Source organism: Harmonia axyridis, chromosome 1 (assembly GCF_914767665.1).
Source record: "Harmonia axyridis chromosome 1, icHarAxyr1.1, whole genome shotgun sequence".
NCBI lineage: Eukaryota > Metazoa > Arthropoda > Insecta > Coleoptera > Coccinellidae > Harmonia > Harmonia axyridis.
This window is the reverse complement of record NC_059501.1, coordinates 15,334,455-15,359,757: the sequence shown is the minus strand read 5'-3', so window position 1 is coordinate 15,359,757 and position 25,303 is coordinate 15,334,455. Positions and strand designations below refer to the sequence as shown.

General features: G+C 31.2%; 3 protein-coding genes and 1 long non-coding RNA gene across 9 annotated transcripts; 2 read left to right on the top strand and 2 right to left on the bottom strand.

The window, feature by feature from the left end:
- The first annotated feature begins 88 nt into the window (after positions 1-88).
- LOC123678123 lies at positions 89-4,632 on the top strand. Its single transcript, XM_045614942.1, has 4 exons — positions 89-222; positions 2,197-2,328; positions 2,762-3,247; positions 3,381-4,632. The coding sequence occupies exons 1-4, from the start codon at positions 159-161 to the stop codon at positions 3,641-3,643; spliced, it is 945 nt and encodes a 314-aa protein (XP_045470898.1). The 5' UTR covers positions 89-158; the 3' UTR covers positions 3,644-4,632.
- A 1,348-nt stretch (positions 4,633-5,980) lies between these two features.
- LOC123678089 (guanine nucleotide-binding protein G(q) subunit alpha) lies at positions 5,981-20,456 on the bottom strand. 6 transcript variants are annotated; one of them, XM_045614929.1, is made up of 9 exons: positions 20,324-20,456; positions 12,789-12,973; positions 11,885-12,039; positions 11,442-11,570; positions 9,233-9,362; positions 9,022-9,175; positions 8,806-8,913; positions 7,944-8,066; positions 6,977-7,185 (listed from the first exon to the last, which is right to left on the bottom strand). In XM_045614929.1, the coding sequence occupies exons 1-8, from the start codon at positions 20,445-20,447 to the stop codon at positions 7,984-7,986; spliced, it is 1,068 nt and encodes a 355-aa protein (XP_045470885.1). In that variant the 5' UTR covers positions 20,448-20,456; the 3' UTR covers positions 6,977-7,185; positions 7,944-7,983. The 6 variants fall into 6 exon arrangements, with proteins under 6 accessions (XP_045470855.1, XP_045470849.1, XP_045470885.1 ...); XM_045614913.1 differs by lacking the exon at positions 8,806-8,913 and adding an exon at positions 8,312-8,419; XM_045614905.1 differs by lacking the exon at positions 11,442-11,570 and adding an exon at positions 10,937-11,065.
- A 92-nt stretch (positions 20,457-20,548) lies between these two features.
- Positions 20,549-25,053, top strand: LOC123678124. Its single transcript, XR_006747194.1, has 4 exons — positions 20,549-20,683; positions 23,638-24,185; positions 24,409-24,550; positions 24,875-25,053. It is a non-coding gene; the product is annotated as an uncharacterized LOC123678124 (long non-coding RNA).
- Positions 21,761-23,659, bottom strand: LOC123678062 (mini-chromosome maintenance complex-binding protein). The gene has a single exon (XM_045614846.1). It carries the CDS (start codon positions 23,580-23,582, stop codon positions 21,843-21,845), a length of 1,740 nt encoding a protein of 579 aa, XP_045470802.1. The 5' UTR covers positions 23,583-23,659; the 3' UTR covers positions 21,761-21,842.
- Positions 25,054-25,303: the final 250 nt, after the last annotated feature.

Here is a 25,303-nt window from a genome sequence, read left to right as displayed (position 1 = left end):
TAAAAGTCTTGAGCAATCCGACATACATATCCACTTCTCCAGTTTTACAGAATCTAATTCCAGAAAGGTAAGATAAACAATACGCGAACTTACTTACGATACAGAAGAAGATATTTTTGTCCTTTAAAACCGACAGTGCTTCCAAGTAATATTGCAGTATGAGCATTCGAGTTCAAAAATCAACATTGATATTTTGTGCAGTTCTCATATGGATAGTGAACAGTAAGAATTATTATTGATTGATACTTTTTTATGAACTTTCGAAATCGTTTGAATCAAAGAAAAAATCTGGTTGATGCAAAATTATTAATTAATTTATGTCTAATTCCTTATTTCATTTGATATGAATTGGAGTTTTGGAGACAAAACATTTCAGCCCTTTCTGAAATATTAATTTTTACATTATGAAATGTTTGTTAGAATCCAAAAAATATTACCCTAGGTTCATTATTTCATCTTATATAACAGAGAGTATCTCGACTCGAATATAAGACAGATCTTACAGAATAAATATCGCGTTGCTGGATTTGAACCAGAGGTTAGTCATTACGAAATTCGAATAAAATATTCAGAATCTCATAAATTTAAAGCCATTAATATCATTTACGATATTCGTCTTGAATTTTATCTGGTTCTGGTCAATATTGAATTCTGCATGTAGCTTGAAATTATTTTTTTTTCATCTAAATAAAACTTTTCGGCTCGATCAAATCGATAGTTATCACGAAAACAAAATTTGAAAGGACCACATACAGGGTGGGCTTTTGAAAACGAAACAGACGAAATAACAAGCGGAATGAATTAATTTCGAAAAAATGCTCGGACTTGTTTTTTATTCGAAGGGGACAACTTTTGAGATCGAATTCACATCCATATCGTTTCAGCCCTTAGTGTTACAACCTATTTTTTTCATTTGATTCATTTATTTTCGAAATATATTTAAATTTTGAACCATATAGGTTTCCCTGTCAAGCATGATGTGTAATAGATAGAATTTATTATTCATTCATTGATGATACTCAATAACTGTTATACACCAGACATCAAAATAAAGAAATCATTTCGAGTCTTTCTGTCATGGAATATGCTTCTCACTTTAATTGTTGAAGTAATCAATAAACAGTAATTTTTTTGTTGTCCATACCTTTTCAACTTCAAATTGAGATCTATTAACAAAATCAAATTGGGAAATAACAAATTCAAATTCGGACTAAACACATTTTAATTGGGAATAATCAATTTCAAATTGTGACGACTTTTATTGTTATTTAATTTGATTTTTTCTAGGAAATTCACGCATCTTTCTATCTTATGTCAAGAGGGAGTTGTGAAGATAAGAGGCCCAACTTTAAAATTTCAAATACAAACCCATCTTTTCTATAGCAGATTTCAAAGTTGGGCCTATTATCTCGTATAAAAGGCCCTTTCTGCACACAAAATCTGATGGGCTCAATCGATTCAACGAGAAAAATTACTGAGGACCTCAGTATAAGAACGTGAATTTTTCCATCCTGTTCTGAACGATCGCCCACAGATTTTTAAACAAAATACTCTGCATAGGGCCCAAAAAAGGACGAAAAAACTTTGGTTTCAACCAATTCGGATATAAAATTTCCCGCTGAAGCCGAATCTACAATAAAAGAAATGGGTTTGCATTTGAAATTTCAAAGTTGGGCCTCAAATCTCGTATAAGACCCTTTTGGGTCCAAAATCTGATGAGCCCATTTGATTACTCGGGCGAAATTGCTGATGACCCCACTTTCTGAATTCCGATTTTCCACCTGTGAGCGAAATATTCTCACCGTTTCCAGACTTTTGAACCACTCCGTATACAAAATTTTGTGGAAACTAAGTTCATTATTATCTTCAATTTTTTGTAAAAACAAAAATAAAAGACATATTATTTTATCCATTTTCTTTTCCAATTCACATATTATTAATTGATTCTCTAAAGTTATGGAACAACCCTGCCTCAGCATGTTTACCAGCCTGTATCTACCTCCAAAACTCTCCATCAGATCTCAATGTAACCATTTTTCAGTTGACTGGGCGCAGAATATATACTTTTTACAGTTCCAGCTACAAAAATGCGTGTCACTTCCACAGTATTTTTAGTAATTACAACTTGCCTATTGATTAAATTATTAACTTTTACCTTTTCTCTTTGACCAAGGGCTAAATAATTTTTTCTTTCAGAAAACGACGCCAATGTAAGGCATGATATAGCAGAAGAAACTCAGCATGCTATCTGCAATATTTCCACCAAAGATGTTCAAACTTCTGCTAATGCTTCCGTAACTAGGCAACTAAGAGGAGTGTGCACTTCAAGTAAGAAAATAGAACAAGTTTATTTAATTAATGAATTTAAATGGTTCATTTTACATTAGAGTTTCGAGACGACTTCTTGATATCTTCTTTGGCATTCTCACTTCATTTCGCTGTTTATCTGCTTTAATGCAGATAGTTAGAATTTAATATTCCCAGTTTAAGTTTCTCCCACTGTATTGAGATAATATTCTTTGAACAATGGTTCTGCAAATTAAATTTAGTAATATACGTTTCAATGTAATTCTGCTCAAGGTAACATTCGTTCAATCTTGCAATAATATGCATTAGGTACAAATTTTTAATATATCCGAGATTGTAACATATCTGTTTTGATTAATCTAGGAATTGAAGTTTTTTCCTCACCCTTTGAAAGTTTAGGAATTAAAATCTTGTGTTCTTTATGGAATCCCTATAATTTCACAATAATTTTCAGAACAAATGGATCTACGTTTCAAGGAACTTGAATCAAAGGTGATCAGAGAAATTAAGATGATTCAAAGAATGTTGAGACGAATACATGGCTTAAATATTATTGATACTGATTATATTGAACCAGATGATCCAGATATTAATAGCTACTCAACTAGAGCCTGGGAAGAAAGACAAGAAAGTGATGATATTGAAGAAATAAAGCCTCATTTCTCATTGTACAAAACTACCAGTATGAATAATGTAAACGAAGGAAATGAAGAACCAATTTTCATTCTAAACCAACAGCCAAATGAAAGTGAAAGCTTGATTGAGTCGAATTCAGTACAGGAGCCTTTCACAGATGCAAATAGATTAGAACTTCTCAACTGTACTTCACAAAAAGAAGATAATAATAATATTTATTATTACTTTTGGAAAGTCGAAAATTTCAACAGACTAATGAAAAAAACAGACATATATGTGACGAGCCAATCTTTTATAGTTCTAGGTAAGTTCAGACAATGATGTAATTCTTATTACAAAATAGGAAATAAACTTTTGAAAATTTTGGACAATGCTATAAACAATGAAACCTCTTCAATTACAGAATTTTCAACCATAACTATTTTAATGGTTTTCAGGTCATGATCTTAAGATTCAACTATTTCCAAATCAACCCCAGAAGAACTACCTTACAATTAAATTGAGAGCTAGCAGTAGTTTTGTGAAAAAACACAAATTTTCAATATTAAAAAGGACCCACAATGGCAGAAATATAAACAGTCCTTTTTTAGGTGCGAATCCAAAAGCTAGAGACAAATTTTCTGTAACATTAAGATCTATAAGAAATTCTGAATGTCTGAAAGAGGACAACATTATTATTGAATTGAACATTTTTCTGTGAAAGTGCTCATCACTAGACATTGAATTGATGAACTAATTATTAGTGAAATAATATAATTTCAAATGTAAATAAAAACGTAATAAATTATTTTAGTATTAAAATATTCTTAGCACAAACTTCCTTAAATAAAGAAATTCATACTCATATTTTCAATAGGTACTACTGGTTTTACTTAGGGAAAATATGAACTGAGTGAGAGTCAACAGAATTCAAACAACAAATTTAAAACATAAAATAATTTAATAAAATCAAAAACAATAACTTATCATTATTAAATGGACATATTTTTCTTACAAAATATTATGGAATTTCACTGATGTTACACAGCTTACATACAACAATGGTAGATTTAAATTAAACAAGCTTATTAAAAGAACATCTGATATGCACCAACTACAATATTTTTGTGAAAAATTGTTGCCACATAAATTCTGCTGAATAATGCATAATGAATAAAGCAAAGCATATCACAAAATAGAGTTGATCATTGTAAATATAAAAGGCGTTTTTACAACATTCAAAAGTATATTAATTGATACCAGCCTTCCTTTCCTGTTCTGTAAAGAGCATTCCTCAATTTTAACACCTAAAATTCTGGCATGCTCTTATTTAATCAATATTTCATAACCGGTGCATATCGTGAAGAGAATACTTGCTCAATTCATAGAAATATTCTCCAATCTAATATTTTCAACAAACACTCAATATTGGTCAGTTATTAGATGAAAAATGTTCAACCACTAATAAAAAATTCAAAAGACCTTCCATGGAACTTCTAGAAAGGAAAAGAGAACACTTAACCTCTCCGCTCATATAATTCCAAAGACAGTGAACCGACTGCTTAATCCAAAATCATATATTCACATTACTTCAAGCTCTTAGATATAATTCATATAAACATGCCATTATATAAGTTGAGAAGAGAAAGAGGCAAAAAAAAAAGAAAGCCAATTCCAATCAATATTTGACATGGATCCACTTTTCAAGTACAATTCCTCTTTTTCTTATTTCATTTTTTACCAGCAATATGAAATGAATCTAATCCTTTGGTAACAATATATCAAATAACATTTATCATGCTAGGATAAGAAAATTCTTGATGAAAAAATTATAAAAATTGATGAGATTTTCATTCAAATTTAGGTTTCTTGAATTTCAATAGCAATCAAAGGAATGCATGACTTTCTACATGAAAATGATTAACTAGATCAGTATGAAATAGAACATAATTTTGATTGATATCCTTTTCTGAAATATTGTAGGTATTTGATTCAAATTTTTTGGTGACCCACAATAAAGTAATATTTCTAATAATATAAATTCAATCGTGTAAACTGTATATCTTATATGACAGTACCATAGATGTAAAAAATGCTCAGGCCTTTCAATAAACGTTCAAGATTCAAAGTGTTAATTTTTGTTTGCAACATTTTGTAATCTTAAGCAGGGAAGTACACTGCAGTGTGAAATAAAATGATTTTTTTTTATCTGAAACCGCTTACTTCTTATTCTGAGAACATAAAGATTCACTCCTCAAATGACAGATATTCTTCATCCTACTCAAGAGTTCAAGTGTTCAAACTGTTCTCTATACCTACCAAGGTATCATTGAAAACCCCCCTGACAAACATTTGTTAGGCAACCCTCAAATGTTTTTTCATATTGAGCTATGAATTCAATTGAGTATCATTTTCAATTCAAAAGTGCTACAACAAATTATTGAAAATTAAACTCAACTTTGATTATCACAGTTTTGATGCTCAGCAGTAAAAAAATCTCCAATATATTTTGAGACCTCTTTTATGACCTCACACTTATTACATTCTAAACAGATTGATTTCGATTAGGACAAATATATTAGATTCAATTCAGCTGAATATTGTTCTGCTTTGTGCAGCAAATGTAAGGTCTTCATACTCAACAGATAGTTTTAGGAAATCTATATCAATACATATTGGTCAAAATATTTTTGGCCATTCCTTTGTTGCTATTTAGCGCTAGCTAATAAAAATAAGTAACAGAAAATTTTCACATACTCCACTGATTCATGGTAGGTTTTACGCAATAACATTTCTGAAAAAGACTGCTTGTATTAAAAAGTTTTTACCTTATACCAGGTGTCCTTACATTTGATCCTAGTATTGAATGTTTATAAAATTTATGTTTTAGCATTTACTCAACCATTTAATCAATATTCAAACTATGCTCAACATACAACTATAAAAAAGTTGACTTCATACTGCTATTATTTTATTGTTAGGAAGTTTAACTCTGGACTGAAATTTGAAAACTTGCCTATAAATCAAGATCTAAGACTGGATTAAAAAAAAGGTCCCATTAATATTAATAAAAATATATTAATGTCTTACATCAAAACAAATGAAATACAAAAAATGCAATTTTCTCACATTCATTTTTGTAAACAAATTCATTATAGGAAGAGACAACATCAAATAATTTGGCTTAGCCAACTACATTCTTGACCAAGTTAATCCAAAATCGGCCAGTCTACTTTTTCAAGGTCATTATCTAGAAAATCTGCAGTCAAAGATAGTCACCAATATATACAAAAATAAAAAATCATTAATAAATACTTTCACCACCTAACGATAGCTCACCATGATAAAGACATAGAGCGGATTTCATTATCATTTTGCTCCAATATTTTGATTAACTTACATATAAAAAGCATTCAGAAAAAAAGAATTCAAGAAAGCTATAGACTTTGAAACTTATGTATATCTCACATTATATTTTAACCTATATTTTGTATACAAGTCGTTATTAATCTTCAACAAAACAGAATTACTCATCTTTATGCTAAATAATAGTCCATATGTTAAGAAGTATATAGCCAACTCATACTGCTTTTTCCTGAATACTGAACAAAAAGAAATAAATGTTAAATAAATTGATAACTCAATGTGTGAACTAACCCCTCAAAAAAAAACATCAAATTAAACAAAGACGAAAAACAACCAAATGATTAAGAGGAGATATATATTACCATTAGAATAACATCACAATATAAATAATAGGGCTTCATTTCAGATCTTAGCTGGGAGTTATGATTTTTATCATTCTTATTTCCATTTTTCTAGATAAAGCCTTTTTTTAGTAGCTCAAGGACACCTGGTATAAACCGAAGAGAAATTTTAGTTCTTACAGTCTACATATTTCTACATTAATTTAATATATTATATATATAACAATACTATTTATATAATGAATCATAGTCTTAATGCTTTTTGCACTGTTTAAAAACACTTTGGCTTCAATATCGGACACATCTCATTTTCCTAGTAAAATGGCACTAGATTTTTTCCAACGCAGCCGCTAAAGCTAAGCGCACAATTCTGGACACAAAAGGATTTTATCAACAGTAAAATAGAGTAACATCACAAATTGAAGGTCCATCCAAACCTGTATCACAAAAATACAAATCTCTGACTTTGTTGTCTAAACCAAGTTATATTCGCGTAGATTGGATTGCAGTATGGTATCTTTCACTGCCGCAAATACAAACTTAATGTTTTCAGTATCTGAAAAATGAAATAAAGATTTTAAAACTTGCCATTTACATTTCAAAAATTCAATGTACTTCTAAAGATGAAAGAAATGACAACTATCAATTTTGCAATCAAAAAATTCGTAAATGTAAAATTTTTACAACAAAAAAAGCAATAGATTCAGTCATTTCATTCCCCTTCTAGTAATATGATAGCAATTAAAAAAAAAAATTGTGAAAATTTGAAAAAAAAACGAATAATGTTGAAAATTTCACAAATACACTATCAGATACTACACTCAACTACTGACTATGAAAATTTCAAAGTGGGTTATAGTATTTTTCATTCCAAAAGTTCCTAATGAAATACACTGTTCCAAGAAATTAACGCACAACTTGAATGATATCAAATAGGTATTTAAAATGATTGTGGACTCTTCGAAATTTCCCAACAGATCACAAATAAAGAGCAGTTGAAAATTATTATTTCTTTCTGTTATACCTCCAACATTTTGATTACGAGATAAAAAGAAACTAGTAACGAAAAAATTTAACCTTTCAAGAAAAAGAAAATCAATTTTTATTTCACATATTTTCATCCTTATTTCGGATGAAATTTTCACAACACTAGGGGTTTGAATTAATAATAATTAAATTGAATTTATATAGATTGTTTTAAATTGTTTTTCATTCTGGATTCAAATTGTGGTTCTATAATTTCTTGAAGGAATAAAAGAAATCAATTTCTCTAATCTGCACAAAAAAAAATTCAACACATTTCAACGCTTTCACCTGATATTCCATAATGAGCATGCAAATTTTTCAATATCATTCACGCCAAGTTGAACTCCTTCAAAGCTGTTTGCATTATTGTATCTTTAACAGCACAAAATACAAGTTTAATATTTTCAGTATCTGTTAGTTATCCATTCAAGCCATTCCAGTTAGTAGCATGCAAGAATAATTTTGTCAATTGAAAATTTTCAAGTGAACAAGCCTTTCAGGGACAAAACCTTTAAAAAACACATTTAGAAATGCAAAAAAGCACAATAGAAAGGATATCCATTTCCCTGAAAAGCTCACAAAACGAACATGTTAGGAAGACATGCAAAAAAAGTAATATTAAAAGCACGTGCTTATAAAATCAAAACTACTGATACCTGTGGCACAAGTAAAATGTGAGTATATAATTTTTTCAGTGTCGGGGTTGAGGTCAACGAACATCCTGAGAATAAACTCCCTAGCTGCTATTGCATCTCTTTGTGCACCTTAATTCATAAAATAAAAGCAATTACTTCAATGATAGTACAATTTTAGTAAAAAAAAAAAAAGTGTAGCTCATTAAGGATGTTTTCACTCTTTTTCCTGCTGCATCTTAAGAGTTTACTATATTAAATACCTGTTGGGAAAAATGTGCAATACATAACTATGACAAAAATATTTTAGCTATGTGTTTTTTTCAACAAAGTAATGATAAATACAGATATTTCTAAATTAGAGGTCGAGTAAAGTTAATATTAGAACCGATGGAGTTTCAAATTACAGTTCTACAGCTCAATTTCTTCTATCCTAGCGATGCAAATATTGATACTGAAATAGCCGCTTCATAGAAATGCTGAAATAATTTAAGCTAGCGCTCTACAGCAGATTGAACCTGTTGCTGTTGTAAAGTGGGAATAACAACTCCTTTCTGGGTCCGGATTTTCCCTCAAATAGGTTTTCAAGATATATTCCCTGGCAGCTATATGATCCTGTTTTGCTCCTTGAGGTTCAGAAATGAAGTGAATTTAAAAAAAAAAAAGAAGAAAATTTCATAGAAGACAGTTTAATCATATTTTTGCTAAGTATTATTGGTTTGATATTCACTTACCGTCGTATTCAGGAAAATAATCTACTAAATGAGAATACATTATTTTTTCTTCCAGTAGATCTTTCTTATTCAAAAATAATATGACTGATGAGTGTTGAAACCATGGATACGTAATAATCGTTTTGAATAGAGCTTTCGATTCTTCCATACGATTCTGAAACAATGAGAATGAATTCAATCAAATAAAAAAATTAAATAGTCTAAAACTCACCTCATTTTCCGATTCGAAAAGAATCTGATCGTATTCACTTAAAGCTACTAGAAATATGATGGATGTTACATTTTCAAAACAGTGGATCCATTTTCTTCTTTCTGATCTCTGTCCTCCTACATCTACCATTCTGTTCATCAAAAATTCAATTAGTACATATGTCTAATAGAAATATAGTATGGAGTGTGAATTAGTGTAATTTATGCTATTTGGTTTGAATGTACATGAAAAGAATGGAACAAGAAGAATTAATATGTGAACAATGACATATAGACATGAATTAATTCATCATTGAAAAAAACATATCCATATACCAATGCTGTATTCATTTTATCTGCTGTAATGTTTTAAAATGTTCAGTACAATAATAGTGACAATAAAAGCTAAAACTCAAATTATCTGTTCTAAAACGACAAACAAAATCGAAGCATGCAATGAAAAACAGCATAATAAAGCAAATTTATCAACAACACTAATGAATATCTCAGTTATGGTCTAGAAATTATAAATGTTATCTCCATCACCCTCTTACTTATTGTCGTCCTGTATATAGGCGACCCAATGAAATCTTTATGTGGAAATTGTAGATGATAATACTGTAATATAAAATTATATATATGACTTCCATACACACCCAACATAATACCAGAAATTGATAATTTAAAAGGCCCACTTGTGGATATTACATAAATTCTTTTTTGTCTCTCTACTTTTGTAAAGGGCGAGTATTATCGTCTTTAAATTTGTTTTTAATTATCCATTTTGTCAGTTTTGTCAAAAATGAATTTTGCGATATTTAGGTGCATTGGACGAAATATTCAACTTTGCATTGCAAATGAGATTTCATAAATCGAAAAACTGAAATTGTAACATAATTCTTCAAAAAATATCAGATTTGTTGGGTTAATTTTTGGAGGAATTTTTTGACTATTGCAATATTGTTGAATAATATAAACATTGCAGCTCAAAGCAAATAAATTCCTCACTACTACATATAAGCACTCTACGAACTACAAATGCTGTTTCCCTGGAAGAAAGTCCCTATAACATTGCCCAAATGTCTGTAATTTTCCAATTTCATAAAGGGGCTGGTCTTAACCGACCAGCTTCTATCCGACTGGATCTTGTCCAAAGAATATAGTTTGGAGAACAGAATTTTTTTTACAGCTATTTGCTGTAAAGGTCGAACAAATGCCAAATAGAAAGAAGATACAAGAAATAAGAAATTTTATAATGGTACCAATTGATGGCAAGAACACACAACATTCATTTTTGAAAAATTTGTATCAATTTCAATACAGAACGTCCGTTCATGATTTGATGCCAATATAGAATTGCAGGAGGAAGGGAAAATCCAATCTTTTAAGCCATCATGTCACAGACTAGGAAGTTTTTACTTTAGATTTGAGTTCGGAAGGTTGAATGAAGTGAATTAAAACAAAAATCTAAAAGCGAAATTTAGTAAAAAATTACGAAAATTCGAATTTGGGGAAGTCCCAAAAGTTCCTGACTTTTCTCATTTTATATATTATGTAAAAGTGAAACTCACAAACTCACATTTCCTCAGACGAAGAATCTTAGTGAACATGTTTCAATTTTACATATATTAGTGTTATCATCTGAAATGTCCATATAGAGTTCTTGTTAGGTCACTGTATACTAATGGTTGACGAGGCCAAATGATTTCCTACAGTTAAATATTACCTAAAAATAATGGAGTCGAGATCAAACGGGTATTCTAGGATCCCCGTAGTGGGTGCCCTAGCCCTGAGGATATCCTGTTCAGTGGGCAGGTAGTCAGGTGACTCGATGCGTTCCAGGTCACTAAGGTAACTGCAACCAACACACTCATGCAACACATGCAGCCAACACAAAACCGAAAAATAATAAAGGACATATTCATGCAAGAGCTTCCTCTGTGCTCTTGGATGTTTAAAAAAGTGCAAAAAAAAACACTAAAAAAGGTGTGATTCCCTTGAAAGTGCGTTATATCTACATATCAATCAAAATTCCGAAAATTTCAGTAATTGAAGGTGCAAAAAGGCGTTATATCTAACGCATGTTTTGGTAGTCTAACGCACTTCGGAATTTGCTTTTTAAATAAACCACGGTACAGGAAGAACCACTGTCACATAAAGAAACACAAATCCATTCTAAAACGACATAAAAACGCTGCGTTTGCGCATGCGGACATCGTAAGGAGTCCTACCTAAACCTGATCTCGTCAAGGTCGAAGGGATATTCTATAATGCCTGTCGTGGGCACTCTTACACGAAGAATGTCCTGCTCTGTAGGCAGGTAATCTCTGGCGGCTACCCGGTCAATTTCCATCAGGTAGCTGCAAGTTACAACACAAAAATGTTTGATGGTTTTACTATAAAAAAAAGATTCCCCAAGATCAATCGATAGATCATTTTTTTGGTTATCAGAATAATTTTTGTGCACGATGATATAAGTTCCAATCATAGGTATGTTATCTATATCGGAAGAAAATTTGTTTACAAGGATACATCTACCATCAAAAACCCTTTCAAAATAAAATCAAAATTACTTGCTAGTGCATTGTAGTATGAACTACTGAAGTTGAACAAAACCTTCACAAAATTCAAAATCTGTTCAATACATCTACTTAATCTATAGAAGGATGCTTACTATTTGGCAGAATCGGTGAGCTGGTATTCTCTGCGTCGATCGTAGCATTCTTGAATACCAGCATCGGCCCAAAGATCCTTGATTGCTTGTACATATGGTGGTTCAAATGTTGTTACTGTTTCATAGTCTATCTCCTTAATTAATTCAGCTTTATCCTTCAACAGAAAAAAAAAAGAAAAATAAACATAGAGCCATAAAATACAATCACAGACGTCATATTTTTCTATCGCTTTTGTCATGTCAAGTTTTTCAAGTATGCCAAGCTTCTCAATTCTTTTCAATTAAATTAACTGACTCAGTAGGAAGGTACCAGGTTCAAATCCTGGCTAGGTCATAGATTTTGAATATGTAAAATGGACAAGCCATTTAAAAAAAAACAAACTGACTCAATAGCTTAGTAGATTAACCTGGATATTTTAAAACAACCATTAGAAATATTTTCCCCATCAATCTACAAAATTAATGACAAAAAAGGTGCCTTGTAAAAAAAACATGGTCTCCGAATTCTAAATTTCTGCTTACAAAACTCATTCTGAACAACTTTGGTCTGTTAGTTTGCATTCCCAAATCATGGTGATAGTATGAGATTCGACAATTCTTAGCTGATTTTGAAAATATTTAGTATGGGTCGTAGATGTTACCATATGAATTTCAGCTATTCCAGATATACCTACAATGCTCAAAAATGAAATTTCCGGAATCTCAAAATCTAGCATTTCAGTGGTTCGATTTTGATGACATTTGTTATTTACTCAGACAGTGCATTGCGCATGCTCTAACATGAGTTTTCCATATCCCAATATTTTACTGTTTCTTTTAAAAAAAATATACATATTTCGGACATGGATTTATTCTTTAACCATTTGTGACAAGAAAACTTAACTAACGTTATATTTCAACTTACTTGACTGGAAGACTCAGCGTAACAGATCTTCAGAAGATCCATGGCCTTGATCATACTCTGCATGGCCATGAAGATGTTCTGGTAAACCAGTTTGATGAAGCCGCGTTTGTCCTCGTCTGAGTAACCGGCTCCATGGATGATTCGCATCTGTTTGATGAACGTGGACTTTCCGGACTCTCCAGTCCCTACGAAAAGATTGCATTTCAGAAACTTTCATAACCCAATCAATTTTTAACATGTATATTTTGTTACTTCTATGAGATATTGAGCGACTCTGTAGAACATTTTATATTTGTCTAAGCTTCTGAGAGGTGACACGAATATTAGCTTACTTTTTTCCCTCATTCTTCTTCAATTTTCTATGGTTCAGTTAAAGTCATCAATGAAATTTCGCACGCTGCTTGAAATTGCAAAAATCTGTAATTTGGAAATCGACAGGAAGCTAAATTTTGAGCAGTCATTTGCATCTAGTTAGATTATGCACATAAACGAAATTAACCATTCAATACCCTGAGAATTTTAAGGTTTTAGGTCTTTTCCTACGGAAATTATCGTATTTAGTGCCAGACGGCGGAATCCAATTTGATCGAGAAATTGTCATCAGTGAGTCGGGCCTTATAGTTTGGGATCATTCCTGGATGAAAATTCGAAAAGTACCGACATTGTGACGAAATAATTGAGCGATTTGTTTGGTTAACGAGAGCTAAAAATAAAACTATTTTTAGATTTTTTTCCAATTATTTTTGCTGGAGCAAATAAGAAATCGTTTTAATTATTCTAAGAATTGATTGAATATATAGACCTTTGCATTCATTCAAAGAAAAAAGTCATGTTTTAAAATGTTCAGAATGCAAAAATTTAAATAAAAAATACATCCGTCCGTCGTCCATAGCTTTCTCAGAATTCATTACATCTATTTGAATGACATTCAAACCCCGCAAATAATAGCATAGTAGATAGATAACAGATAGAATGATAATTCAATGCAAAATTTCGTGATGATAAAAGTCGTCAGAATCATAGAAAATTCACTTTAAGTTTAAAAAAATACGAATTTTTGAAATATCGAAAAGTTAAAATTGAAAGTTGAATAGTTATTTATAATACAAGTGCAGAAGGCATTGATATTCTTCCACGAGTTCAAAATTCAAACGAGCCACGAAGTGGCGAGTTTTGGAATGAACGAGTGGTAGAATGAGTCTTCTGCACGAGTATTATACATTATTTTCTCTAATTCATTGCATTTTCATTGAAATTAATGAAATATTTCCATAAATATAATTTAGTGATTTTTGCATTGAGAAATGTTGGTTGGCAGAACTGATTTCTTTAAGGCAAATTGATGAATTGACAGATAAAGCCGTGGCGGAAAGTTCGGAGTACCAACATAGAATAATAAAATATAACCATGAAAACTGTGCGTTTCTGATATATTCTCGCATGATTTTGTTCTACAAGATGTGGAAGAATGAACGGAATAACCACAGAATTAGAGAAATAATAAACCAATATAAAATATTACATTGTTATTTCATATGATTTAAAATACACCATGAGAAGAAAGTAAATAATAAAGCATAGTATAACATCGACAAAATTACTATTTCTGAGAATTCAGGGAATAGCTGTGAAATATGTAAATGATACAATTGGTAGGTGTTGCTGAAGATTTTGAAGAACTGACAAGAGCTGGGCGTTTTTTGCTCTAGTCAAAGACATGATGATTTTACCAAAATAAACTCATACTTAATGAAAATAAATCTAATGGTATTTAAATTGATTCAAATAAGTCCCATGAAATAAAATCAAATATAATAGATTGACCACAAGCTATTGAAGAAAACTGGAAAATGGCTTTAAATGAGAAGTTATCATAACTTATTTATTACTGGTGCTATGAACATGAAACAAAAATATTCTACAGGCACTTTTTTCGGGAGAATTCATTGATGTATTCATTTGTTTTTATTCCAATTAGTTTCGAAGGTATAATACAAACTTGTGTTTTTTAAATGTAAACCATACAAATTTCTATAAAATACGGAACCGCTTTTTTTGCTTTTCAAAAATAGAGGGTCAGAGATCATTTGGGACACCCTGACCCAATACATATAGATCAATATCACCATTGGCATCAACACATGAAATTAATTAAAATATATATGCTATCCCATAGCCAGATGTAGGAATAAAAGACCTTGAAAAAAAAAATCATTTTTACATTCCTTGTTCAATTTATGATGAAAAATCTCACATTTTTAAACCGCAAACACCTCTTATAATCCTACGTATTTGCAGAATCGAAAATGAAAAAGACTTTTCCGGAAAAAAAAAATTCTACAGAAATACTCAAAAAAGTCCTTATCTCCGCCATTTTCTTCATAAGAATCCTATCAACTCATGAACCGTTGAGTTTTCACCCAAGGTATGGCATATTGCTGAAATTGTCATAAAAAAAGCTATCTAATGATGCAATAATATACTGGGTGTGCGATTTGAAAAAGAAATTAGTAGTCTGTTTCCGGTATAACCGGAAGTTGAATAGATCTAAAAATATTTTAGATTGAAAGATCATTGTTTCAAATAGCAACATGCAAATTTTCATCACAAAATTATCATTAGTTTTCCATAAACGTCTAATAGGCGGTGAATCACCCTGTATAGCAACCTGTCATTATTTTTTCACGCAGAATATTTTAAAAATGCTCAAGTCCTCAAACTTATTACGTAATTTCTCTTGAATAACAGGTTGTTATTTATTTATTTTATTTGTATTTTTTATTTGGAAAAAAAAATTATTATTGCATTAACGAATACAACTATGTCCTAAATTCTACCGCTTTTCTACCAATCCCCGTATGCACGATCCCTGATCCTGCACCGCTTCCTTGCGCTCTACCTATCGAGGAAAACGGCATTTTCCCCATGAAAATATAATCTGCCAGGCGTTTCCGACAGATATAATGCGCTATCGCACTTATAGATTAGTTCGGTTTAAAACGCTTTATGCAATAGGAAACCCAGAAAAACTTTTCCTCAACGTTCAATGTCAGAAAAGGAGTCCGCAGAAAATTTGCGACACCGACCGGCTTTTCCTACAACATTTTCCCCAAAACCCACTTAAATTCTCTCAAATTCATTTTCCGGTAAAACCAAAAGGAAATTGTGATTATACAAGATTATGAAATCTCTAGTCACTTCTGTTCAATGCATAGTGTAAAAAACACCGCGGAGTTATCATTCGACTTATAAAACGGAATACCTCAGTTCATTAAAAAAAAAATGAGGAAAACGGCTCCTTCATTCATTCGCCAATTGTAGGTATCCTTGTAGATCCCATATACAGGGTGTCCCAAATTTGAAATGTGAAAATTCGGAATAGGATATTGTTCGACATTCTCTACTGAGCTAGAATATTCTTGAAGTCTGAGCACTTCAGTTATACAAGAAATGAAAAAAAATTACTCGAAAAAAATTTTTTTCAGTATTCAATTCTGAATATCTTCCTATTCGAATCGTTCGACAAAAAATCGGACAATCCTAAATAACTAAGAGATTATTGAATTTAGGAGCATAAATATGTTAGAACACTATCATTATTTTCCTTCGCAGAATCCAACGCAATCAGAAAAATAGGGTTTTAATCTGAAAAAAACATGTGGAGGGTTTTCCAAAATTCAGGTGATGCATAATATCCCCACATTCTTCTACTTCAAACATGTGAAAACGGTTTATGCTTAAGATATTGAGAATAGGAATAAGGAACATACAACTGACAATGTATATTTCCGCTTTTTTTCAGTTTTTTTTAGATATTTTGAAAACTACTTCAACGATTCGAATAGAAAGATATTCAGAAAAAAAAATTTTCATACTGTTACACACAGTCTTTAAAAAATTAATTTTATTTATTCGTTTACATTTTCTGCAATTAGATTTCACATTGATAGAACCAAATTTCAAGAAAACGGCTTTCAAATATTCCGAGAATATCTCCTAAACACTGAATGGACGGTATAATTCATTCTCTCCAAGTGTGCATTTATGCAACACCAAATAATCATTTGAAAAACACCTCAATCTCCTCCATTTCACTGAAGATTTTGTAAGTTATTTATCACAAAAATATGAGGTTATCTTTAATTCAATGACATGTACTCCTAATTGTTATTTAGTTCACATAAATGTGTAGCATTTATGTATTATTTGATAATTATTCATGAAATCATTTTCGGAAATTCGGAAATTACATTTTAGCATTACATTCCTTCAATAAGCAAATAAAAACACAACAAATTTTATGCTCAAATATTCATTAGTTTTTATTTTATTGAATATTTATTAATTCCTAAAAAACATTTCAACATGAAATTTGAAATATTTTTATAGTACAATTAATAGATTACTTTTCAATAAAAGTTCAGTGCCAATACTTTGGAAAATTTGAAAATATTTCATTATTTGTTCATATGGTTCAAATCAGGAGCACAGTAGTTCGAGAGGTAGAAAGAACACCGATTTCGAAATTTCCTCTCGAAAAATGAATTTCAGACCATTCTGCACAACTTTCACAGCCTTAACTTACACAATTCTAGTGCACATTGACCATGCGCAAACATGAAATTCGCGGGATCTCCATATTTCGCGTTCTACTGGTTCGCATTTAAGAAGATTAGGTATTGTTGTTCAGGTTGGAACATAAATGGTTACATAGGTATTTCAGCCCTTTCTAATAAGCGGTGTGCATATTTTTATGCTTTGTATCACAGTCATAAATTCAGAGGTAACGCTTTAGTTTTTTCCCCATTTTCTTGTGCTGTTCCAAAGGGACAAATGACAATATTATTTGCGACAAAAATTCCTTGAAATAATGAAATTCCTTCACGTTTTCCAATACGATGTTATTAAACCGAAAACATCTAGCATGTACAACTTGCAGTCAGTTTCGATACTATATATTCAAAGCAATCTTTTGGAAAGCCTCTGTATTTAACCTCGAGTTTTCTCTATAGAATATAATGAGTAGGTACACATGTAATACTTAAAAGTACGAATTGATATTGACTACCTACTCTTTTCCTGCTGCTTTAATGATTTGAGACTTAGTATTAATCCTAGTGGGAAAAATGAATAAACAATTCCGAGATATTTTATTTTTAGCTATCATTGAAGGCAGTCCATCGATTTTCGTAGTTTCAACAGGAAATAGCCAGGCGGTGTAAAAATACGTTCAGTTGACCTCAACGTTTGCAGAAAAACGATATTTGTAGAAATGATTTATCCAATTGACAATATCAGATTTTTCTACAAACTTTCGGAGGAAATAAATGAATGAATCACATTTTTCCTATAACATTGAAACCCAGTATTCTTTACTCTGATCGAAATGAAAGCAAATGTTTACAACCTTTTTTTACGATCTTTAAAAGTGCATCATTTACCGAGATTGAGCCTCGGATTGAGCCGACAATGGCCCAAAACGATTAGATGATGAAGTATTTGTATAAATTAATTATCCATCCTCTAGTTTTACTAAATTTCAGAATTATGTCGCTAGTTGGTACTATTATGTGGACATTATTTCATACACTACTATACCGAGTGTCCCAAATTCCTGTGCTACAAGGTGATTTTCAAAAATATATCTCGGCTATCACGGAATATATTAAAATGGGTATTCATAGATATTTTGGCGAATAATTCGGTGGCGTAATCTTTGTTTTCAATGGAACACCCTTCGTATTTCTTTTTTCATTTTGTTTGGCTCATGGAGAGCACAAATACACAGTTTATTTCAATTCCATCAAATGACGCCAAAATAAGAATTTTACCACTTTTTTCCTTTTTTTGTGGGTGATCATAGTAAGGATAAGAATAAAATCGCGATTTGGTCAAAAATTTCTATAACATCGCAAATATAAAATAGTTTATTGTTAGGAATAATTAATAAATTAATGTGGAAAATATACAATATCACATATATTGTTCGATGGCCATTATATCTTCTATGATATATTTTTTAGAAAGTTCAAAATATATTCTCTTCAATATGTTACCATGGCTACTAAGCGACTCTAGTAAAAAAGTTTTATATTTTTGTGCCATTTAAGAACAATCTTAATCTAGACTGTTATATTCTTAGAAAGATCTCAATGAGCCGAACAAAATATATAGGGTGATTCGTTTTCTTTCGTTTTGACATCTTGTACAACAATTGCCATAAAGAATTCAAATAATAATGATAAAATGAGTTACCAAAAAATGTACATTCTCAAGAAACTGAACTTGTTCGATGAGATTGTAGAAATTCTTTTCTTTCTCTAAGTTCACAGCTTTTTTCTATACCCATACTGAGTTTTAGCGTCATGTTATCATTAGTTAACTTAAACATAAAACAACAGGGTAAGAAATGAGACTCCTCAGCATGCACACGTTGTTCAGTGTAATTGTTCCAAAATTACAAAAAAAAATTGCATTTTTACAAGGCCAGCATTGGGTGGAGTCAGTATCAGGATGGATTAATTTTGTTCCCTAATTTCAAAATGAAAAGTAAGCTTAACTTCACAAAAAACTATTTCCTCATGAATAGTCACCAATTTAAATCGTCAGAAACTCAAAATTTTCAAATAAATAATTGTGATATGTTGAAAAAAAATCGGTTTCTAATTTTTGCTGAAACTGCCTATCAAACATTATTTTGAACACTTCCGAAAGTTTCAAGGTCAAACATATACTTGGGCTTTCAAAATGAACAAAAGCACTATCTGCAAAATATGATTCAAATAATAATTCAGTGTGAAGAATTGAGAAAGAAATAAGTGACTTCAACTTAAAACTACATAAAACTTCTTTATTTTATCTTTTATTATCTTAACAGAATTTCATGTCTAATTCATAAAGTTATGTAGGTGATAAGGCCTTTGAAATTTGTTTTTCTTTATATCATTATATCTTTGTTCGAAAATATTATCAATAATTAAATAAACAAATATTGGTCAGACTCGATCAGTAAACCAACTATTTTTGAACTTCCTGATAATTATCATTAATTATGTCCAAATTTTCACATATGTATGAGTACAATACATGATACACAAAAAGCACCTACGTAATGAGCTGAGATCCAACTCTAATATTTTTTTCATCAGGGATATTTTTCAATATATTCTTCTTTTGAAACAGAGTTACTGGGGAGGAATAAAAACCTACATGAAAATCAGATTTTACTTATTATCTTTCTCCTGTTATATCTTCACAATAAATTGGGCAAGTGAAACAATAATCTTATTAGAATGTTGGGATTCAAAGGCTGATAGGAATATGAACAACTGGGCAAGAATTTTGAGAATAATTTCAAAAGAAGTTTTGTAATTGTGAAATTTAGTTCTAAACATGCACTGAAAATAGGGTGGTATTTTTAGAAACATCCTGATTTGTCTATTTATGACTGAGATCTCAATGGTTGGGCTGAATGGCGAAAAGGAAAGGTTCTATTATAAATTATATAAAAAAGTAAAAGTAGAGAAAAGACTTACCAAGTAGTAAAAGTTTAAGTTCTCGTCGGGCATCTCTTTTGTCACGACGAAGTTGTTTTTCAATTTCTGCATTTATTCGTTTTTGTTCTCTTGCCTCATCCGACTGGCAACACTGCATGGTCATACTCTTTCTGAAGGGCCCCCAAACTCTTTTTTCCTACCATCCACACTTTACCAAAACACACACCTAAAAAGTGACACTTCCTTGGACAACGATCATATCAAGCTGGGTGTGGTGCTTGATTTTCATAGCCGGCATGATCTTATATCTACCCCAGGCCTGAAAATAATCCTGTTATGATAACTAGATTGAAGAAGCCTCATATTCCTTCCGCAACTAAAGGGATTACAACTAATCAAGTAAGCTTTTGCAAACTTGCCTCTCTAGTCTCTGCGATCGCTTAGGTTACAACTTTGCACCGAACACAGCTTACTAGCACTCTAACCAGACTACGCAAGAATTCTCCAATGCGTTATCCATCAATAGGAAATATCCACCAACACTCTTATTATCATTTCACCATACACGTATTCTAAAAGTTCATTTCACTCCAAACAGCAGCCGCCTCTTGTCAAAATGGCGCTGGCCTAAGTAAGCTCTTTTATCTACGCAGAACAGGAAGCGAGAGAGCAAGCGCGAAATATCTATACATTCAAAAATGGTATTTTGATTATTTCGTTTCCTGTCATAATATTTTCCTCAATAATGCCATTGATTTGCAAATTGCACAGGGAAAAGCAAATTTTTATCTGCTGTGATAATCATATAAAACCAACAACAATTACTTTCTTCCTTATAAATTTCAAATTGATAATATCACTTACCTACATATAGATAAAAATTTATACCCAGAAACAAATCCAAAAATTTCATTCCAGTATATTATTTGTATGATTATGTTTCATCGATGCTTTTTGGACGAAATTCACTATTCCTATAAATTGATATGAAGAGATAGTTATATTAAGTATATCGCAAGTCCACAACTGACTAGGTATCTAATAACCCAATGACGAGAAATAAAATCTATTCAAAATCCAATTAATAGTCGAAACACCAATTATGAAAGAAAACCTTCAATGAGTAGCCAGTGGCGTATCGCAAAGATAATTTTTAGTCTACCTCTTTACAACTAATCTGAAGATATTATTTGTATACTAAAAAACATTTATTTATTATTCCATTTTCTTCATGTAGTGAAATATGTTATTTTTGCAACTTAATTTTTTTAATGAAGACATTATACTTATGAAACACACGTAGTGGTTACAAATCGATGCCAAAAAATGATGAGTTTAATTGAATTTGTACTGAGTGATAACACAATTTTCAAATTTACTTATTTTTCAAACTTGTTCATAGAAAATTTAAGGGAAAAAAAGGGATATTTCAAAATTTTCTTCTTCTATAACAACTTGAAGCTCAAAAACAACAGCTTATTATACAAGAAATGTATATTTCTTTGAAAAAAAAGTTATAAATAATCATTAGTTCTGTACAATAGTTCCAAAAGAAGTTTCAACTTGAAATCCTCTGTTTTCTTTTCTCTTCCAATTTAGAAGCCATATCCCAAATATCTGAGTTCATAGTATTTTTGCCATAACTTAAACACATGAGCCTATTTAAAACCAAAATATTGTGTAAATCTTCTGCTGTTCCTCCATTTTGTCTCATTTCAATGAACTTATTTTGAATAAAAGAATGCATATCCTCTTCAATATCATAAGGTATCAATTTGCATATTGACAGATATTTTCTGCATTCATCCAAAAGTTCTGGTTTCAGAAAATGTTTCAAAGCAGCAGCTATCTCTTTAAACGTTGAGATATGCTCTTCACTTGGTTGGAGAACCACATGACAATCACTGGGTAGGAGTGATTTACCTTCAGAAACAATCAAAAACTTTATATCACAATCAAAATTAACCGAGTAGTAATTAAAGTTATACGATAAAGTTTGATCTGTAATTACTTTGGCAATTGCCTGAAGTGCTGTTATACCAGCTTGATTCAGTTTACCAGGCTGCAATTTTGTTTCATCTAAAATCAAGGATGTATTTGCACTCAATTGCAGTAAACCACTGTTTAATCGATTACTGTCATAGTCTTTTTTTGGTATAAATGTTTTTTCATTTATACTTTCAATTGTCAAAGGAAAGTAAACACTTTTTGGCACTAATAACTGCAGAAATTCATACAATGCCTCAACATATTTCATGTTTTCATCAATAGGCACATTGGAAAAATTCAATGAGAATTTTCCCAAAGCCATCATATCTTTACGAACATACACTTCTGATATCAAATGGTATAGTAGGTATTCTGCAGCCAGTTCATCTCCTAGCATCAATTGTGTGAAAGCAATCATTATTTCCTTTCTAATGTGATCAAAATTGAATTCTTTCAAATTTTCAGAACAGACAAGTGGATTTCCATGGTTCGACTTCCTGAAAGTTACACAATGTAACCTTGGAATCAATGACGGGGGTGGGTTGTGAACTTGATCTTCTAAATTACCTTCAGATTCTTCACCACAATAAATTTCATGAGACAGCTTGGGATCAACACTCAAAAATCCAATGAATTCATAGACTTCATTCAGCTTAATCTCTTTTTCATTCTTGTATATTTTAACGAGGCAAGCTTTGCCGTTTTTATCTTCAATAGGAAAGTTGAGTAGGTATTCAGTTGACATATCCATTTTGTTAGGTGGAGGCTGATTAAGAGAAGAATTGCATTGCCTTTTGCCTGCTTGAGAAACATTAGTTGTAGCCAGGTCTATATCCATTTTGGCATCTTCTTCTAAACTTCTTTTTTGAGACGAGTATGTAGTTTTTGTCTCTTTAAGTAGAGTGGATCTTTTATTCGATTCAAAATCTTTAACCCACTGGTTTTCACCAGGTGTCGATATCACATAAAAGGTTTGTAATTCTTTTCGTACAACCTCATCGCTATAAAAATCCACTGTTTCATTGTCTTCACACGGTAAAAATTCTAGGTATTTACCATATGTCACTTTTTTTTCATTCGTTTCCTGATTATTAATCACACACTTTTCCAGATAATATTCAGGTGTGTGCATATCTTGAACCATGCCTTTGAATCTTACAAGTTGCCCATGTTGTAAATTACTTGAATCCAAATAATTTAATATTGGAAACATTTCCCACGAAGAGTTTTGTAGTTGATTTGTTAGATTTTCGTCGTCCTTTACCCACATTTCAGGAGTGTATGCTGTTAAATTGATATTTTGATCCATTTTCAATTGTTATCCAATTATTTGTTGAGTACTGGTGATAATTTGAATTTTTTAGGTTGATTTATCACAGATTACTATTTCCCTCCAATTCGGAATGTCATAAAATGAGAAAAGTTTTCTGTCTGAGATCGATTAACCAGAGAATAGAATACAGTATACACATTTGATGAAGCAACGAAGCAACCATAGAGTAAGTATATATAGAGGAGAAACTGAGGTACTAAACTCTGAAACAGTAATTTAGTTCCACCAACACCTTCCAGAGACCGCTCGCATCGCTGATTTTCTGTTTACCTCGAGAATTATTTACTTAACCTCAAAAATTTTCAGTTGATCCGTCGAACCTTATTTTTGGTAAGAGATTTATTATGTCGCAGTCAACTTTGAAATCCAACAAATATTGTGTTCCTAACTGTGGAGATATGTATAGTAAACGTCATCGTTTTCGAATGAAGAGAAGCAGCCAACAATTTTCAAACTTTGGCTCGAAAAAGTTAGTTATCCATTGCTCAACTCTAAAACTCCTCAACAAATTTGTAAGAAGTGAAGTTAGATAGCCTTAAAGGAATTTGACAACTGCTATCCCTGAATTATTTCTTCCTGGTGAGTTAAATTTTGTTATATTTTCTTCTGTGTAAAAGTTAAACGATAAGCGATTAAGTATAGTCCTCAAGGAGAAGTGCTAACCGTAGACGAATGTTTCGGCTGTCCATAAATATTATCTTTGTTTAAAAACTTACCCTCAATAGTAGTTTTGCATATGTATATATAAATATATATGATTGGCAAGAAAATTATTATTTACTTTTCTATTTATATTTCACAGGATCTTCAAATCAAGGGGAAGATGGAGAAGTTCATGACACTGAAGGAATACATCTCCAAAGTGATGTTGAGAGGGAAGTATCAACAGAGACTTTGAAGAATTTTAAGCACCCTCAGAAAACTTCAATAATATATAGAAAAAGGTTAACTGAAAATGAACGTTATCTATCAAAATGTCTGATTGATCAGAGTAGAAAACTGAGAATTATCCAAAAAAAGTTTCATCATACAAAGAGCGGCTAAAAAATGTAGAGAAACTTAATTCATCAGCAAATTTCAGTAGACTGATGAATTATGTTTCTCCAACAGCTTTTAATCGGGCACACTTTTGGAAGTAGTTGTGAGTTCCAACATTTTAAACAAATGGTATATTAAAGTTTTCAATTCTGATTGAGTCAATTAAGAACTATTTATTGCAATAAATTTGATGAAAATATAAGTACTTATGAATGTTTTGCTTCCTACAGATATCGAGGACAACAATTAATTGACACTAGAGGCTGTGGGCACTGCAGAGCTGATGATTTTTATGGATAAGCTGTTTGATAGCCTGAATATGCAATTGTGAAGGACACATTAAAAATTTGGCATACTAGAAATATTTAAAAAAATGTAAAATTTTAAATAGATGATTTTTTTATATGAATTTGTGTTTTCTCTGAACTTAAGCCTCTATTCTTGTCAAATATATTGGATGTGAAAGAACTCGTACAGGAATATAATGGTAATATAGCTCATTCAAAAAGAAATGCTTATTACCTTATTTTCGTACGTTGTTTATTTTCACATTCAAAATCTTGAATTGAATTGAAATATTTTCAATACAAAGCATTTCAAATTTTCACGCGCTCATTTTATAATTTCACAAACAACCGCAAGAGGTCGCTGAAAGCAGT

What these genes read in the sequence shown, in the direction of transcription:
- LOC123678089 (XM_045614899.1), bottom strand. Translation starts at nt 20,447, where the DNA reads ATGACCATGCAGTGTTGCCAGTCGGATGAGGCAAGAGAACAAAAACGA. An exon ending in ACGCTGAGTCTTCCAGTCAA is followed by an intron (nt 12,040 to 12,788) that starts GTAAGTTGAAAT and finishes TTTCTGTTGAAG; the next exon opens with GATAAAGCTGAATTAATTAA. An exon ending in TTATTTTCCTGAATACGACG is followed by an intron (nt 8,420 to 9,021) that starts GTAAGTGAATAT and finishes TTATGAATTAAG; the next exon opens with GTGCACAAAGAGATGCAATA.
- LOC123678123 (XM_045614942.1), top strand. Translation starts at nt 159, where the DNA reads ATGAGCATTCGAGTTCAAAAATCAACATTGATATTTTGTGCAGTTCTC. An exon ending in TCTCATATGGATAGTGAACA is followed by an intron (nt 223 to 2,196) that starts GTAAGAATTATT and finishes TTTTTCTTTCAG; the next exon opens with AAAACGACGCCAATGTAAGG. An exon ending in AAGAGGAGTGTGCACTTCAA is followed by an intron (nt 2,329 to 2,761) that starts GTAAGAAAATAG and finishes AATAATTTTCAG; the next exon opens with AACAAATGGATCTACGTTTC.
- LOC123678062 (XM_045614846.1), bottom strand. Translation starts at nt 23,582, where the DNA reads ATGGATCAAAATATCAATTTAACAGCATACACTCCTGAAATGTGGGTA.